Source organism: Eptatretus burgeri, chromosome 11 (genome assembly GCF_056783735.1).
Source record: "Eptatretus burgeri isolate ZD-2024b chromosome 11, Ebu_testis_v1, whole genome shotgun sequence".
NCBI classification, from domain to species: domain Eukaryota; kingdom Metazoa; phylum Chordata; class Myxini; order Myxiniformes; family Myxinidae; genus Eptatretus; species Eptatretus burgeri.
In genome coordinates this window covers 10,478,551-10,498,182 of record NC_140971.1, presented here as the reverse complement: position 1 = coordinate 10,498,182, position 19,632 = coordinate 10,478,551, and the positions used below count along the sequence as shown (strand labels likewise).

Here is a 19,632-nt window from a genome sequence, read left to right as displayed (position 1 = left end):
CCTATCATTCATTTCAGGACAACAAAGTGTGTGGTGTTACGACACATACCCGACTGTCCGGCTGCTCTTTCCTGTATCCATCTGTGCTGCCCCGACCACACGTCACCTCTGTGCGCCTTATACCCGAAGACGAGCTGCTGGTACTTGGAAGCTGTGCCCTCGCGCAGTACCTCTCGCCTAGTGAGGCAGTACAGGCTGCACGATTAGTTGGGGATCCCCTTGCTGCGGCGAAACGCCTTGTGACACTGGCGCAGGGCTATGGATGTCATGAGAACCTTGCTGTAATCGTCATCCGAATAAACCCCCCACGATTTGATGAAGATGATGCTGTTGTTTGTTGCACGTGTGAAGCAAATGCAGTGGGGTCTGGTGGAACAGACCCAGGTGCTGCAGCTGGGTATGTCAAGCAAAGGCTACTCCCTGATTTTGGGGTCTTTTTTAAATCATGCTATGATTGAATAGCCTTGTAATTTGCTGTTCTTCAATTTGAGCGACAATAACATGCATCTCATCTGCTCTTGATTCTTTTCATATCATGCAGTAGGGCAGGAAGCAGTAGCAGTGGTGCACTCTCTGAGCTCAGTAGCGAGATCAGCAGTGAGGTTGCTGGATCTGAGGTTGGCAGTGAAGTTGCCGGGTCAGAGGTCAGCAGTGAAGTTGGGTCCACAGTGTCAGATGAGCAACCTCCACTTATTGGGATTCCTGAGGTGAGGAGCTGTCAAAATAATGAACAAATGTTTTTTATTGTACTTTTTTCAACAGCTTAACTGGTTAACCTAACATGTCGGAACAGTGTCGTGGTGGGTAGCAAAATGGGCAGATGGCACATGTAGATTTCTTTGTTTTCATTTGGTTATTGTTCCTATGAGGGGCAGGTGATAAGCACCTTAAAATAAATTTGAGAATGTAATGTGTGTAATTGTAAAAGACATATGTTACATCTCTTGGTAAGAGTCATCATGTTCTGCCCATTTTAGTTCTGGCAACATTGAGCGTATGACGTCAGTAGAGCAGTTCCAAGATAGCGTCTCCCTTAGAAGCATACACCAGGGAGGAGCAACATTCTGTCATCTATTTCTTGGGAAGTGAGGGTGTGAATCCCAATGAAATACATCGCAGAGTAAAAATGCAATATGGTCATGCATGTTTATCGTTGCAGCAGGTGTACGACTGGGACAGGAAGTTTAAAAGACGAGGTAAACTAAGCCTAAAGTCGAGGCACTTCTACACACAGACTCTAATCCAGACAAGTGGAAACAAGAGAAAAGCTGTTAGCTTTTATTCTGGCACTTAACTTGCTCCAGAGATGGTCTTTATGGAACTTGGAATCGAGGCACTTCGTTCTGCACGTGTCGATGTGTCCACAATAGCGCCAAGCCGTGCTCTCGCAGCGGGAAATGTACATCAGGCAATTTGTGAGGCGATATTCAACAACAGGGCTCAGAGACCGCCGTGCAACTTCTTGTGTCGATCGTCCTCACCGACGCCGTGGCTTTGCAGAATTGCGCCGTCTCTTCAGTGATATACATGAACCAAGAGTCAATGGTCAGCGTCACCATGCAAGCCAATTCCCTTCAGCACGAACCCGAGAATTGCGCCGTCTTCTTCACGCGTCGAAGGAAAGCAATTTTGTCGTGCCGACAGGAGAGCAAAGCGAGATCATCCGTCCCAGCCACATTCCTCTCTCGACTGTATGCGTCCCTCAGACCAAGCTCGTGTGTTCGCTCCCGATCTCCTCGATGTCGCGCCGAACAACCATCCACCTCCGAGGCCTGGCTTGCTGGCATGAAACCTGGAAAAGCAGGGCCTCTGCCTGCTCGGCACGTTTTGCTTGCTTGATGTTATCGTTGTGGTTGTTATAAAAATGCAACTCCTTCATGGCTGGCTGAAAATGCAAAAATGTAGGAATAGGTCACAGGGGGCAATCACATACTGGGGGAAATTGGTCTTAATCCTGATCTAATTAACACTGCACCACCCCCCATGTGGTGACACGTAACACTTAAGCTCACAGTTTCCCTACTTAATTTACATCGAGATGTCTCGTACATGTCCACGGACCAAACAACTCTATTCAATCCTAACTTTCCTTTGAAATTCCTCCATCTACCCCCACAACCGGAACTATATTTATGCCATTTCATGCCCTGAGGTCAGAGTGACTGTCATTCAGCATTCCGACAAATATGGCGGCGCCTATTGTATGGTTACCACCATCACACCTGTTATTCAAAGTTCACAAACAAAACTAGGAAAGATTTTGCTCGGAAGTGCAAAGCAAGAGTTGAAAAACCCTTCCCATGTCCTGTGTTTCTCAAGACTGTGCAAGGTCAGGTGTTCTATGAACTCTCTCGTATTTTCTAGTTTGTTTCCACCCCTCCTCGCTCTCCTCTCCTTGTCCGTTCATTCCCTTGATGTTTGTCCTACTCTGTTTCAATAAGGCTCTTCCGTGAGCCTCACTTTTAAAGAAAACAAGACCTTATGATGATGATATGCCACATAGATCTATTTTGTCAGCATAATTTTGCACACATTTTCATTGCAATCCCTTATGATAACGATATGCCACAAATATCTATTTTATCAGCATAATTTTGCACACATTTTCATTGCAATCCACATGACTCGTTTTAAATGTTCCCCATTGCAGACCTGCCTATCCCGACGCAAAATGCTTATTAACACGTGAAACGAAAAGCGGGGTGAAGCAATTGGTTCACTTCGGTCTGTGCATCCATCCACAAACGTCGGTTTATGATCGAGGAACGACTTGATTTCAATTGAATGTTATATTTTGAACAGGAATCGAAAAACAAACCTGTAGTTTAGCAATACTTTGGCTCTGAATTTGTCCTGATCTCTCATGTGCAGAGAGGAGTGAGATTAAAAAAAAAATTTAAGCCTGTCTGGCAGTGAAACAAAATTTGAAAATCATTCCAAACAGGAAGCTTACTGTTTCTGATGATGTTGTCATGGACACAAATAACAGACAGGCAGAACGAATGTAACGTGTTTGATAGGGTCGCTATAAGACTGTGTCAACGGCAGTAAACTCCGGGAATTAATTTTTTTTTTAATACAACTTTTAAAATCTTTATTTTATTTAAATTTAATTGTATACTTGAACACAGGAGAACACAATTCGCCTTATTGCTTCCAAAATCTCAAGTTTTACAGTACTTGAACATGTTATATACAGTACATGTAACTTGGTGTATAAGACGCACATAAATTGGTACATTTAACATCAACGGCGCTAAACTTCGGTGATTTTTTTTTTTTTTTTTAAATATGACCTTTGAAATCATTATTTTATTTCAATTTAATTATCTGGGAAACCCTCCAATACCATGGTGGTGAGGTTCCTTGAAAATTCCGCGATAGTTGAAACTGCGATCATGGAAACCAAGAGCCAATGGGAAAAGGGGGTTTCAGTTCCTGGGCTGCGAGGAGATGCGAAGAGGAAGAGTGACATTAGCCAGAAATAAACGCATTACTATTGTAATAGCATGTAAAATTTTATATATAATGTGTATATATATCAAGCATGTTAACATTGAAATAAACATGCAAATAAAATAAATATGGTGTAAATTAAACTAAAACACAGGAGTTTACTTTTTAAATTTATTACAACACAGCGACATGGGTGATGGTGAACATATTGTTATGGTGCCGGGTTCGGTGGCGAGGACGACCGCTAGACGGAGCAGTTGGGCCGTCTCCCACCGAACACCGCAATTGAAGGTCGTCACTCCAGATAACTCCGAAGTCGACGGGTCGCTTAATGGACCGTGGACGCCAATATTTCGACCGCGCGGTTAGCGTCTTTTTGTCTGATTCCAATTTACCTAACTAGCCGCGCGGTCTAGCTACCGGGGAAACCACACCCTCGGCCGACTTTGTCCAAACCGAGTCGCTGTTAATGACTCGGATCCGGCGTAACCGAGCGGGAATTACCAAAGCCGCGCCGGCCCAAATGACAATTTACGGCACAATTGGCCTTCCTGACGCTCAAGTCCGAACCATACTGGGTCAATGAAAGAAAGCACGGACAATGAACTGTAACATTTAACAGTTATTTATTTACAAAGTAAGAGGGAGGGAAACACAGAGCAGACTTAACCACGAATAAGAATGCAGGCAAATGTACAAAGGCAATCACTGAAACGGTTTCTACTTATCAGACTGGCCACAGACAGACACACGCCCAAAAATAAATGGACCTCGTGGGTCTTTATTCGGCCCTTCAGCTCGGGATAGAATGCGAGCTGAGGGTCAGAGTCTGGCCGGGTACCTGGCCGCCTCGTGCAGTTTTATATCCGAGTCGGAGTCCGTGGATGGGAACGGGGATCCCCAGCTCGAGCGCTCCAACACAACCCACCACGGTGGGACTCGAACCCACGACTCAGAATCCAACAAGCGATCCTGGCTGCCACGAACGATGATCGATGGCACGAGCACCACAAAATACCTCCGCCACGACCACCACCACCACGAGCACCAACACGACCATTGACCACCAAGGAACCCCGAAAAAGACCAAAGACCGCGCTGAGACAGCTCGCCACCTTTCTTATCCCTCACCCCGGGCAGGTGGGGGGATCCGCTCTGAGGTAACTCACCTCCGGATTGGTCGGGAGGCGTCGGGCGATCGGTGTCCTCCCCTCATTGGATGAGGCGAACATTCCATCTTGCTTGGGCGGGGTTGGCCCTGGGGTGATCTCACCCCCGCCCATGTCCGTGGCCTCGAACACATGGGTTATGGTGCCGTGGTGTGAAGTGAAAGCTGGGCGGGTGAAGCGCTTGTTCGTCCGCAGAGTGGGAGGAGGAGTTGTGTGAGGGTTTTGTTGTAGAAAACTAACTAGAAATAAACTCCCAGGGCTCACATGAAATTCCCATTAGACATACGGGAGGAATTCTAACTATCCACATATACTTAACGAAATAACTAAACTTTTGGTCAACTGTTTGTGTGAATGCGAATGGTTTCCAGATTCGAAACACTCCCCCCCCCCTTTTTTATAGACTCGTCCCGAGTCGTAAATTTTTGTGTGCCGTGCAGGTGTAGGTTTTCCCCTAGTACGTTTTACCTACGGATCCCTGAGTGCGACATTTGAATACATGTCCCAAAAATAAATAACCTAGTGCGCTGCGTAACTAAACTAACAGACTCGCTCAGACAACTTAAATAAATTGCCGGTGCGAACACAAACAACAGGTGGGTTACAATTTATTTACAATTTTACTATTTACACTAACCATGGCCCAGGACCTGTGATCTGTGGGGAAAAGGCACAGCAAAGTCAATCATTTTGTGTGGGTGAGTGCACAGTAGCTTGAAGGTCAGACGTCTTCAGGGCCGTCAACGGTCCCCTTTTGTCACTGAACCTTTCTGTTCCATTCCTCGCTGCTTGAGGCAACTCACCCTAACACGGCAGGCCATACGCCGTTCCACAGGCCATTTGACCTGGCCTTTATGCAAGAAGACAAGGAGGTAGCCGGGCTCCACAATGCAGTCCCTGGCATATGTGAACTGAATGGATGATGGATGCACGGGCTGCACCAATGCAGTCCCCGTGGTGTGGCTGCCTGCAGGGCAGTCCTTGCAAACACTTGCTGGGATGGTCCTGGCGCACATGGTGGAGATGGTTGACACGGGGGAAATGCAAACAAGGGCTAGGCAGGCATGGGGTCAAGGCAAAGGCAGGCAAGGAAAAGTATGGCGAGGCAAATGCGGACCAGCAGATGCAGCACAACAGGCCGGCATATGAAGCTGGCCGGCCTGTGTTCTGGTCCGTGAGGTTCTGGAGGGAGTGCGGTGGTGCCGGCGGCTCCGAAAACGGGCTCGGACCTACCCTACTGTCTCCCCCCAACCTATCGCCTTTGCCTGTCTTTGTCCATACCCACTCCCTTAGTTTGCAATAAGAAAATTTAGACTTTCCCCTTTTTTTTTTTTTTTTTTTTAAATTATTTTTTTTATAATTCCAAGCGTCCCTAACCCTCCCACCGTCCTTGTCCAGCTAACCTATCCTACCTGCCTACTCCCAACCCCTAAGGTCCTTCTTGAGGGGAATAAGGAAGGGACAGGTGGATCTGTCTCAAGGCCCAATGGAGCCTCAGAATAACCTCCACAGATTTCAGCAATTTCCCATGGTGGGTCCAGCGGCCTACGGGCAGCGAAGGGATGGATGGTGCGAAGGGGTACACGTTTCCTACCTATCCTAGCATTTATTGAACGTTAAACTATCCCCGGGACTTTTCAATATGCCTGTCTCTTTAAACTATTGGTTCTAGAAACCATGATTCCCGTCGACTGTGTTGGTGTTCATTATTAATTTGGGCCTGGCCCGCAAATTTTCTCTCGTGCCCTTGCACAATTTCGTGGCTGGGCAGCGTGGCTCACTTGGCAGGGATTCTCTTCTGCCGAACTTGAACTACGGCACCCCTGGCAGCTGAGGCTGTCTCTGAGCCTACCTACTCCATATGAACGTGGGGGATGCCCTTCCTGGCTACTCCCCCGTATATGCCCAGGTGGCATTTCTGGTGCGCCGGGTCCCATTCCAAGGGTCGCCCGTGCCCATTTCACTATCCTGATCGCTTGGACCAATGGCCTACTCTGGCCGACTTCTCCGTGCCGGGGATGTTCTCAACTCAGTACTCACCTTTCCACAGCCACGCTCCCAGCCGGTCAATGGACTCCTGCACCCTTCAAAAAGGTTTTGTGCCTTCGGGCTACACCAACAACAAATCGACATCCGTTTTGGTTAATTTAACTAACCCACTAACTAACATTACACTGACCCCGGGTTCCCTTGGGTGGGATTCACTCCTCCCCCCAATCATTCACATGCACCATGCATTCCACATTCACTCCACTCACACACTCGGGACCGCTGACCTACATTCATTCATTGTTTCTTTCGTTTGTTTTTTTTCAACACACTCTAACTACGTTCCCCTAACTAGCTCGTGCTCCCCGTCATCCCTTATTCAAATGCACGTTCCTTTTAACTCTACTGCTAAGCTACGTCCCCACTACACATTCCATGTCCGTCCGTGTCTCCCAAAATCCATTTCTAAATCTAACCTAACATTCCTTCTCACTCGTTTCACCAGGCCCCATGGGGGACGGCTCATGCCCCCATGAGGCCGGTCTATCTATCACTAAACCCTTCCCACTAACTAATGCTCCTTTGCCCGGGCATGAGCATATTCGCTGCATCCCGGCCGGGGTATCGTGTACTCAGAGCAAGGCTCGGCCATCTTTGCGTCGCCAGGGCGGCGGTTTTCGACCCGCACGTCCCCTCCTTATGGGCGATAATCGAAAGCGAATCGTTTCCCCGTTAATCGCAACAAACGCTCACTCTCAAGCCGTGCACCACTCACCCGCATTTCGTGCTGCGAGATCCCCGGTAACGTCACTCGCACACGGACCCTGCGAGGCTTACCATGCACACGGGCCCGGCGGTGTCGTCCCGGGGACCCGCTCCGCGCGTCCCACGAACACTCGAACAGTACTCGCGGCGAACAGCACGTGGGCCTCTGTGCACGTGCACACATGGGGACACGTGCTTTCCAAAGTCACAACACCGCCGCCATTTTAGCCATCCGCGCTGGTGTCTTATACCAAGCGCGGAACGTTTTAATGTCGGCTTCCGATCGCGCAAACATGCGCGCTTGGGCCGTTCGCAAAATACGGAACGGACCTCGCACGCAGCGTCCCACGGAGCCGGCGCGGTTTCCAAAATAGTTCCGTCCGTCACACGAGCCACGACTCCCGTCTGGGTCGGTCCGTGTCCCATTTTCTCACATGCACTCACATATGCCATGTCATTCACATGATTCACACGTTCTGACACATACTCTGGGACAATCACATCGGGGGCTTGTGTTAGCCCAAAAGATCCCACGGTTTCTATCCCCCAAAGCTTGGCATGCGTTCTTTCGCACCTTGCAATGGCTCCACCTCGTACAGCCTTACTGGACTCACCTCGTCACGGTCTGCCTCGAGGGAGCATACCGTCTCCCCTTGTTCCTGCGGGAGGTTAATCTGACCCTTGCTCTTGGTCCCAAAACATTCCACATGCTCAATCTCAATGTCTCCCACCAGTTCTATTTGTGTGTGCTCCTCTTTTATTTTGTGCAATTCGTTCAGCTCTTTTAATTTCTGCGTCTCTTTGATGATGCCCAATTCCTGGCTCTGTGTCTCTTCCTGCCCGAGTTTACAGGTTTCACTAGCGACTATCGTGGCGTCACTCGTCACCTCGACTTTGCCCATCGTCATCGCGGTCCAAACAACCTTCACACTTCCCCTTGGCTCGGTCTTATCTCCATGTTCAGTCCTGATCCCATTTGAAAAATTCCGGACCACATTTTGCATTTCCACCTTCAGTTCCTCCTGACCCGCCTTCAGCATTTGCATATCACTCCTCTGTTGGTTTTGTAAATTCATGCCCATGCTTTGCATTTCACCTCTGAGTGTTTGCATATCACCTCTCATTTCTTGCACATTCGCATTCATTTGGTTTTTGTATATCCCCTTTCATTGCTTGCATATTCCCATTCATTTCGTTTTTCATTTGTATTAGTATCTCCACCATCTGGCTCAAGTCAAATGGCTTTTGCGAAGCCGATCTGCCACGATCGGACGCAGATCCGACAGGGATCGTTCGGTCCTCCATGGGGGAAATTTGATGCAGAGGGAGCTCCGGCATTGTCGCTGTTGCCCCCAATGTTACCTCTGGGTTTGTCTGCAGGGAAAGGTCTTCCTGCCAGGTGTTGTCCTGAGCCATGGATTCTTCTACCATTATCTCAGAACCCACCTGGACCAGCTCGTTTTGGCCGCCATGGTCCGTACCGAGAATTAACTAAAATTTGGATCTTGCTCTTAATTTCGGAGGGAAAGGGGGAGGTTGCTCAGCACACCCCTGGTCCGAATCCCGTAAATTTATCTATGGGGGTGGAGGGGTTTGAGATCCCGCTCCTGACTACCAAACTGTTGCGGGCCGGAGGTGCGGTGGTGAGAACGACCACGAGGTGGGGGAGGTTACGTCGTCTCCCTCCAGACTCTCCGGAATTGTAGGCCGTTGCTCTCGGATAATTCCGTGAGGTGGCGGGTCGATTAACCGACCGTGGATGCCAATATCTCAACCGCGTGGCGTAGGGTCTTTTTGTCTAGAACCAATTTACCTAATTAACCACTTGGTTTCGGCTACCGGGAAACCACGCCCTCAGTACGCCTTGCCCGAACCAGACCACTCTACCGACTACCAACTACCTTTCCGGTTCGGATTTAGCGAGCGGATCTGCCAAGGTCGTACCGGCTAGAATGAACGGATTATTGGGTATAAAAACCTGGCTAAACTCACATCCGAACCATACTGGACCAATGAAGGAAAAGATGAAAACGAACTGAGAACATTTCTAATAATGGTTTATTTACAATCAACTTACAAAAGGACTCAGAGCAGACTTTTATCGCAGGATATACAGGCAAGATTTACAATGATCAAACACTTAAACAGTTCTACTTAAAGACAGCACCACACACTCGGACGCACACTCAGACGAAAATAAACCCAGGTGTATTGCAAAGGACCCCCACAGCCAGAGAGGGAGGTGAGCTGAGGTCGCAGTTCTTTTGGGGTACCTGCACGTTGGAGGGAAGGGATGCTCCATGGTGCGGCACCTGTCGGTGGTCGTGCAGCTCAGGCCACAGCCACACGCACGGAGATAGTGTCCGCAAAGGAGCCCGGGTGGAGCAGAGCGGAGTCCGAGACGGGGATCAGGGCCACCGACAGGACCCACGAGAGACCCGGTCAAGATCGGGTGCCCTCGAACCAACGCAACAAACAGGCCGCCGAGGCGAGACGCGGGCAGTCCCTCCGCGTCATGACCCTCCTTTCTTTGGCAACCTGTGACTCCAACCGTCTCACTCCAACGCTGTTTCTCTCCAACCTCAGACTCCAGCTAACACGGCCGACCCACACAGAATCCTCTCTCTCTACCCTCTCAGGATGGTGCCGTAATTTATCTCCCAGCCATGGACTCTACGCTGAGGATCGCTTCGTGATCCAAAGATCTCTCTCAGCGGGGAGGGGCCTTGGTCAAGCTGACGCCACTGTCTGCCCTGACTGGACAGGGCCTCCATGGGTCCACCCCTTCTGGGCGGAAAATCGGCTATGCCGAGAGAAACCCACCCCCCCCCCCTCCACGTGTGTCTGGACTCATCAAGAAGAAGCCACAACGCAAAGATTTTGCCCTGGCCAATGGGCCTCCGGATACAGCAGGTGGACGTTGGATTGTGATGGGGGATGGGATATAAAGATTTATTACCTAACTAAAAAAACATCGCAACGCAGCCCTTCGATTTCCCACCAAACACGAGGGGATCTGTCTTCACATATACTTAACGGCATAACTAACTTTGGGTCAGCTGTATGTTTGAATGCATACAGTTCCGAGAACCGTAATATATTGATCTGCTGGATTCTCTTCATTATCGGGTTCGGCTATCTGATAAAAGTAGGAAGAATGAGAAGGAGAAACACATTATTCAGGCTTTAAGTAGGCTTGGTTGAGGTGTTGATTTTCTTCCAAATGACCCATCACAATTGGTTAATAGACTGTTATTGCTGTTAGGTAGTAAGAAGGCTGGAAATAACAATTATTTTCATGTTCATCAACTGGTCTAAAATGGCTGATGCTTCATTAAAACAATTGTTATTTCCAGCCTTCTTACTACCAAACAGCAATAACAGTCTATTAACTAATTGTGATGGGTCATTTGGAAGAAAACTAACACGTGAACCAAGGCTCCTCAAAGCCTGAATAATGTTTCTCCTCATTCTTCCTACTTTTACCAGATAGACAGCCCCTATAATTAAGAGAGTCCAGCAGATCAATAGATACTCTATCATCCTTATTTTTCATTTCCAATGGTTTATCAAAATACTTTGATTCATCCCTCACAGTTGAACCTTGTTTTCCATCTTTTGTTAGAAGAAACATTAATCTCAGAGTTAGTTTAACGTGGGGTTGAGCAGGACTCAAGAACCTTAATTCATCATTAAATATCAATACCTTTTCTTTAGCAAGATGGAATATTGCTGGTTGTTCTGTTGGAATGAGACCTGCTATGGCTTTTGAATCTGTTGAATATTCATTGTTTTGGAGAGCATTCACAACATAATCAGGGGGTTGATTGATCTCTTTCAGTTGTTGAAATAATCCTTCATCATCATATTCTAATTCTCCTATATACTCTCATTCTTCCTCCGTCATTTGACTGAAATCGTTTAACATTTAAAGTTTTTTTGGGAGTATATTCTATTGTGGGAACTGTGGAAGCATCCATAATTTTTTTCTTGGGAAGTTTTTAAAAGTGGTTTAAAAATTTTATCTTGTTTTCTTTCAAATGCTTCTTCATCCGTTAGTTTCTGTCTGCGTTTCTTCTTTATGTCTTCCTGTTGTTTTACAACTTTTCAAACCAACTCTTGATGCTCCTTAAAATCTTCTTGCTCTTTCTTTCGCATCCATTTATTTATTGGAAAATATCATTCACTGAATTATAAAGGTCAACAGGAAAATTTTCCTTTTCTTCATCATTCAAGTAGATGTGTTCAAATAAATCCTTTTCTTCAAATATTTCATCAAATTCTTTATAAACATTAATACGAGTTGTAATTTCTTCTTCACTAATACTTGTATCTCTGCTTTTCATACGTTTGCGTTGAGTTTCTTCATCAATATCAAAACTGAATGATAAAATATTAACTCTATTACCACTCAGATGTTTCATAATTTGTCTCATTCCTTCTGGATTAGTGTCTTATATCCCAAGACCACCAGATTTTAGTTTCTTTAAGTCACTCTTACAATGTGAATATTTTGTTGTACCAAGAGAAACCTCCTCAAACATTTGACCTTCATTCCTCAATCGCATATGTTCCTCTACTGAAATGTAGTAATAATCTTCACCTTCTTTCCAGGTCTTATTGCTCTCGTTGTAGATACAATGCGTATCACGGGGTGCTTTTTAAGCAAATTTAAAAAGTCTCATTTGGACTATACAAGAACCTTTATTTATGAAAGTTTTTTCCCAGAAGCCGATTTACCCACAAGATTTATAATAATAGTTGTCATTTATATATGTAATTGTTTATAAAATTAAAAATATATCTTTTAATATCTCATCTTGCTTCACAACAATATATTTATATTTTTCAGTCGTGTGCTTCATATAATCCCCAAATTCCTTTTTACTACATAATGGAGAACAATTGTCTCTCCAAAAATTGTTTATATTTATTGAATTTAACTTGAATAAAATAAAAGTATTTGCATTGTTTCTAATTGAGCGACGAGGGAGTCAAGTATGATTGACTAAGATAAATACAATTATAAGAAGAATGTCTCCCTCTTGTGTAGTCGCTATCCATTACTGTTTGGTTTCTCTCATTAACACAATCATCAAAGATAATGAGGTTCTTTTTTTATTTATCCAAATCTTGGGGAGAAGGTATATCATCTGTATTATCACTAAGAATACAAGTTATCGGCTTTCATTTCTTTTTATATCTCTGTATATCACATAATAGTTGTATTATATCTTCAATGTTGTAATCATTTAGTTTGTTTTGAAGTTTAAATAAACCGATTATATCTTCTTTTTGAAGACCAGCATTAAAACATTGTGAGAGTAGTTGATGCTCAGGTTGAAAACTTGACTTTGTGAAAATTATTAAATTATCATAATCTAAAAAGTTGGGAGTAAGGAGCATCTTTAAAAGAAAGCAGGTTTTTCCACATCAGCTTGAACCAACTATGAGACATCTTAATGAATTTGGAAGATTTTTTATGGTTGTTAAATTTTATCATTATTTTCCCAAATGGGTTAAAAATCATTCATTTATGTATTTGGAAAACAGGTTATTTAATTTTTTTTATTGGCTTTTTTGGAAACTATTTTATCCAAAGTTCAGGTTTAATTTCAAGATAATCCATTATTTTATTTATACAATATCTTGTGTTTATATTTCCCTGAAAATGACAATCATTAATAATATAAATTATCAATCCACGAAACATGGCCGTCATTTGTTCAGTCTTTTCTCTTGTAAGAAAAGGTGTATTATCACCCTCATAATTTACATTCATTTCTCGAATCAATCTTGTAAAGTAATTCATTTTTGGTGTAAATCTCAAAGAATTTTTTTCCTTTTTATATTTTTTATTATCATTAATTAGAAGATAATCACAGAACATACGTTGTTTATAGGCTTTTGATTCTGTGTTTAATCCCCGTCTTTAACACGCAGGACAATTCTCAAATTTGTCATGTGGAGAATCAGGAAATTCAAGAGGCTCAAAATCTAGTAAACTATTCATATTTATGAAGTAAAACTTTACCTCAAATAAAATTCATCTTCAGTATCATCTTTGGTACTTTCATTGGTGTTTTCACAATCATCTATAAAACTACTTCCATAACTATCGTTTGAACACAAACTCTCGGTATCATAACTGTCTTCTGTTCCAACAGAGATACTATCATCACTCTCATGATATTCAAAATCTTCAGTTGAATAATGACTCATATTTAATTAGTAGAAAAAACATTACCATCTACATCTATATACTTTTTTTCGTTAACAGATTCAACTACTACATTTTTTATATTAAAGGTAATTTTAAAATGGTCCTTAACTACGAAATGTCATTTCACCTGATGTATTAACATCCTTTATTTCATTAGGATTTACATCTTTAGGGTTGTTGAAAAAAATACAAATTTCTCCTTGCATATTACAGATGGTCTTATCTTTTCTTTCGAAAGCTTCATCCATAAGGTTTTTCTTTTTTGATACTTTTTCTTGTTTCATTGCTTTTTCTAGTTTTGAATATATTGCCAGAAGGAGAGGAGAAACTTTTGTTGGAGCTACTTTAATTGATGTTCTTCCAGATATACTAAAAGCCCTTCCACTGAAGGAAATTTAAGAACTCATATTATTCACCATAATTGTTTTTAGCCGCGTCGCGTTGCGAACGCTGGCTCTAAGAGAGCTCTGCATTGTTGTTGTTCTTCTTCTTCGTCTTATGGTGAAGACAAAACCTTTATGACGCGGCTCTTGTTATCCAATAGTTATATTTATCTTTATTCAATTTTACATCCTCGATATATTTCTCAGTATCTTTTACAAATGAAGAGATTGATTGAAACTTGTATTTTGTGTCTTGATACATTGTATTTATTAAGTGAAAAAAGTTGGAGGATAAAATGGTTTTAAACACAGATTCACCTATAAATTAAATGGAATTTTCATCAAGAAAATTTTATTTTAAACAAAGTTTTGTTGTATAAATATGGTGAATACAACGTACTGCGATGTTTGTAATCATGAATATAAATGTTATAAAAAATACCTTCAAACCAACAAACACATTCAATCTTTTCAGACAAATATCTCCACTTGATCAAGAAACAAAATATTGTGATAGATATGATCATGATATTCTTAAATTTTTTTTATAATAAACACCTTCAATCACACAAACACAAGAACAATGAAGAAAGGGAATGTACCACTAAATTCTCCATTGAAAACGCTGATGGGGCATTTAAAGGACATATAAAAATAAGATTGTTTCGCTTTCAAGACCCTGGACCATCTTCAATCATTGAAGCTGTTGATATGGTTAAACAAAGTATTGAAACGATAACTAAAAACACATTAAGTGAAATGAAAACTTTTAAGTTTTATTTGGGAGTAAAATTGAATATGGTAAGAGAAGGTGATTAAACTACTCCCTTTATCTCATCATTTCAAGATTTTGTAAGATGTGATGTTTACGATGAATTCCAGAGACAAGAACAAGATGTTGATAACACTGCAGTAGGTAGTGGATTTGCTATTACAAAAATAATATTTTTAGATATACACATCTTAAAATCAGATCCTCTTCAAGCTTCTTCTTATATTGATTTACCAAAAGAGATAAAACTTAAGAAAGCAGTTGTTAATATTCAAAACAAAGATAATAAATGTTTTCTATGGTCTGTTCTTGCTCACATCCTCCACAATGGAAACCTGAAAGAGTTGAACATTCTAAGAAATACGAGAATCCATTAAATGTTAAAGATTTAAAGTTTCCAATGTCATTGAGAGATATTCCTCAATTTGAGAAAATGAATAATCTATCTGTTAATGTATATGGATTAACGGATACAAACAAAGTTCAGATATTAAAAATTTCAAACAACTATAAAAATGATGAAACGCACATTGACATTCTCTACTTTACTTCAAAGGAAAAATCACATTATGCTTTCATCAAAAATTTATCAAGATTAACCAAATCACAACTATACAAGAGAAAATTTAAAACGTATCCTTGTAAGAGATGTCTTAACTCCTTTCATACAAGAGGACGATTAAATCAACATTTGAAATATTGTCGTAATCCTAAATCGACCGTAATCAATTTACCAAAAGCAGGTTCAAACATATCATTCAAAGATTTTAACAAATCTATAAAACATCCATTTGTGATATATGCTGATTTTGAAAGTATCCTTGAAAAGATAGATACTGTTTCTCCAAATCCAAATAAATCATACACAAATAAATCTCAAAAACATACTCCTTGTGGTTTCTGTTATGATATCAAATCATCTGTTGGTGATTAATACAACAAGTTAGAACTTTATCGAGGAGAAGATACCTCAGAGGAGTTTGTAAGACGATTGGAAAAAGACTGTATAAGACTAAGAGAAATAATGGTTAAAACCTATAAACTAATGTCATTAACAAAGGGAGAGAAAAAGGAATTTAGGAAGAACAGTATCTGTCATATTTGTGAGGAGTAAATTGAGGGAGAGCTCAAAGTTAGGGATCATTGTCATCTGACTGAAAAATATCGAGGCACAGCTCATTCCCATTGTGATCTTAGTTATAAGCCCCCAAACTTTATTCCTCTTTCTTCACAACAACGCTCACTATGACACACATCTATTTATAAATTAACTTTCAAAGACGTCTGTAGATATTTCTGCCATTTGTAACACAGATCAAAAATACATCTCATTCACAAAAACAATTCATACATCCCCCATAACCCATATCAGATTTCTTGACACTTTCAAGTTTATGGCAAGTCCATTATCTAACTTAGCATCAAATATTAAAAACTTACCGAATCTTTAATCACATTTCTCAAATCAAGAAAAGATTGATCTCTTATAACAAAAGGGAATATATCCGTATGACTACATGGATTCATTTGAGAAGTTTAAAGAAACACAACTTCCTTCAAGGGAAAGTTTCTATAGCAAGTTGAATAAAACTCATATTTCCGATAGAGATTATACACAAGCTAAAAAGGTTTGGGAGAAGTTTAATATAAAGAATCTTGGAGAATATCATGATTTGTATCTCAAAACTGATGTATTGTTATTGGCTGATGTGTTTGAAACTTTTAGAACAGTGAGTCATAATAAAAAAATTCTTATGGATTAGACCCCACTCACTATTACATGGTCCCGGCTTTGGCTTGGAGTGCTTTATTAAAAATGACAAAACAGAATTTGGAATTAATCAGTGAAATAGATGTGCTTTTAATGATAGGGAAGGCTAAAAGAGGAGAAATATCTCATGTATGTTCCAAGACATATGCTAAAGCAAATAACAAATATCTTCCTGATTATAATAAGAATGAGGACAACTCTTACCTGATGTATTATGATGCTAACAATTTGTATGGGTGGGATATGTCTCAATCTTTACCTTATGCAAAACTAAAACATTATGAAAAAGTTTTACAAGACATTGTTGTCTCCTCTCAAAAAGAATTGGATGAAGCTGAAGTTGGATATTTTGAGGTCGATTTAAAATATCCAGACGAACTTCATCACAAACATAAAGACCAACCTTCTGCCCCTGATAAAGAAAGTCCAAAAATAGAATGGTTAAGTGATTACCAAGTCATTTAATATAAAAGGTAAATCTCCAGAAAAACTACTTACTACATTAAATGATAAAGAAAGTTATGTTTTGCATCAAAGGAACTTGAGACAATATTTATCTGCTGGGTTGAGAGTGAGGAAAATTCATCGGATTTTGAAATTTAAACAAAGTCATTGGTTAAAGAAGTATATTGATTTTAATACAAAAAAGGAGAGCAGAAGCAAAAACAGATTTTGAGAAGGACTTTTATAAAGTAATGAATAATGCTGTATTTGGAAAGACTATGGAAAATGTTAGAAATCGACAAAACATAAGACTTGCTTCATCATAGAAACAGGCTTCAAAGTTAATTAATAGACCAAGTTTTAAGCGAGCGGAGGTGTTTCAGAGAACGTTTGTGCTATTCATTTGAAAAAAGAGAGTATTGAAATGGATAAACGTATTTATATAGGAACATCAATTCTTGACTTGTCAAAGTTGTTAATGTATGACTATTACTATAATATAATTTAAAATCAAAGTATAAGGATAATGTGTCATTGTTTTCTATCGATACAGATAGTTTTATATTAGAAATTAAGACAAGTGATGTATATGAGGATATGATTGATAATATTGATATATTGTTGCGAATCTGGAAGCCTTGTGCACACAGACATTCAGGTTCCTATAGCTTAGTTATATCGATAAGTAAATGTGGATAGATAGCTCCCTTTCCCTAGTCTAATAGGTGAATAAATGTTCATGCACTGTGAAGTTATTTTTATAGACAGGGTTTCCTTTTATTTTTACAACACTAACGAAAACCCTCTGCTCCCGGCATTCTCCACACGCTCGCTTGGGAACTCCAAGTCATGGAATGCGACATGCCCCACCCACTGATTCGCTTGGCGGCGCGCCGAGTACGGGAAAGGTCAGGCCCCACCCATCGGCTTGCTTGGGCACTCCAAGTGATGGAATGCGATAGGCCCCAGGACGGCAAACGAGGCACGCCGGAAGCGAGCCGTGCCCGAGAGGTCGTCTTCTTCCTTCTCCTCCTCCTCCTCCTCCTCCTGATAAAGAGCTTGAGTTTGAGAGACACCAGAGAATCCTTGCGATCGAGAGACGATGAGAGACCTTCCTGGACAAGAGACCCTCCTTGACAAAAGAGATCTTCCTGGACAAGAGACCTTCCTCGACAAAAGAGACCTTTCTCGACAAAAGAGATCTTCCTCGACAAAAGAGACCTTCCTCCACAGAAGATCTTGAGAAACACCATCCACCACTGGAGCCGCAAGGATTGTGCGCCGTCTCTCTGGAGGATACAGAGGAGAGGTTTGGTGGCCAGGACGAGCGCCGAGCGGAGTCGAGGAGGCTGATCGCGGCTCGCCGGTGTCTGGATTTGGCTCGCCTCTCGCTTGGGCCCGGTTCGAATCGGCTTGAAGACCACACGAGGTGGACAGGTCCGAGGCAGGTTCTGGTCTTCAGTCCGCCCTTTCCCTCCGAGCTGGACGCCTCAATAAAGACCGCTTTGGGTCAGATTATTTTGGGTGTGTGTGTGTTTGTGGCGCCAGTCCATTAAGTAGCCATTGTATAAATGCCTTGCTGTACATACGTGCCTTATATTATTCGATAACTCTGCTTCTTACGTGCCCCCCTGCTCCATTATAAATAAACCATATGTTAAATGTATCGGTTTGTCCTCGTCCTTTCTTTTATTGGTTTAACACGGTGCATGTTGGAGAACTAGCCAGGCTGTTGCTGCTGTAAAGGGGCATTTGGACTGACGGAAGCTCGGTGGCCATCCGCTTGGGTCGCACATGGTTCGAGTACGCTAGCGTCTCGTTCCGTACGAGCATCGTCGAGGGTGAATTTCCCCGGTAGTTGGACGACGTGGGTATTTAGGTAAATTGAAATTGGCAATCGACCCTACCCCACGTGGTCGACCTATTGGCGAACTTCGGTCCGATAAGGGACCCGTCGGCTCTGGAGTTATCCAGGATGACGACCTATAAATTCCGCGTGATCGGTGGAGCCGACCCTGCAGCTCCATCTCGCAGTCGTGCTCGCCGCCGATACACAGCCCTGTAACAATATATGATACAAGTAATTATAAGTCGGGTGATGTGTTGTTTTCATCAAAGAATAAAAAGGTTATTGGTAAGTTTAAAGATGAATTTGGTGGGAAGGTCTTGAGTGAATTTATGGGATTGAGATCAGTCTTATGCTATTACATATATTGATAATACCATTTAAAGGTGTGATAAGAAGCTAAAGTGAATAAAGAAAAATATAATCAAGGAAACAATAAACTTTAAACATTATTACAACTGTTTAACCTTAAAGAAGGAAGAGTACAGAAAAATGAATACAATAAGAAGTTATAAACATCAATTATATACAGAAGAGATAAATAAGAAAGCATTAGGAGCTTTTGATGATAAAAGATATATTTTAGAGAATGGAATCAATAGTCTCCCTTATGGTTATAAGTATAAGTGTTAAGATATTGGGTTTGGGATTTTAACGGGCTACCACCATCATTTTACTGATTTATAAATGATAGAACCAAGCAATAACCAAACCAAAGAGTGGAGATGTAATCAACCTTGGTATTTAAATGGGAAACATAAAGAATGTGAGAAATATCAAATAAGTCTTATTGAAGAAATAACTGGGGTAAAAG

The 19,632-nt window shown here is 42.0% G+C and overlaps 1 protein-coding gene across 2 annotated transcripts in view; it reads left to right on the top strand.

Moving 5' to 3' along the window:
* Positions 1 to 19,632, top strand: part of PHLPP2 (PH domain and leucine rich repeat protein phosphatase 2) — a 106,386-nt gene that overhangs the window by 82,229 nt on the left and 4,525 nt on the right. The window contains exons 17-18 of one of the 2 annotated variants that reach the window (XM_085845182.1): positions 18 to 397; positions 545 to 707. In XM_085845182.1, the coding sequence (XP_085701308.1) occupies positions 18 to 397; positions 545 to 707 (543 nt within the window). Of the gene's footprint in view, positions 1 to 17; positions 398 to 541; positions 708 to 19,632 lie in introns of both variants that reach the window. The other variant, XM_085845181.1, reaches the window with a different exon arrangement.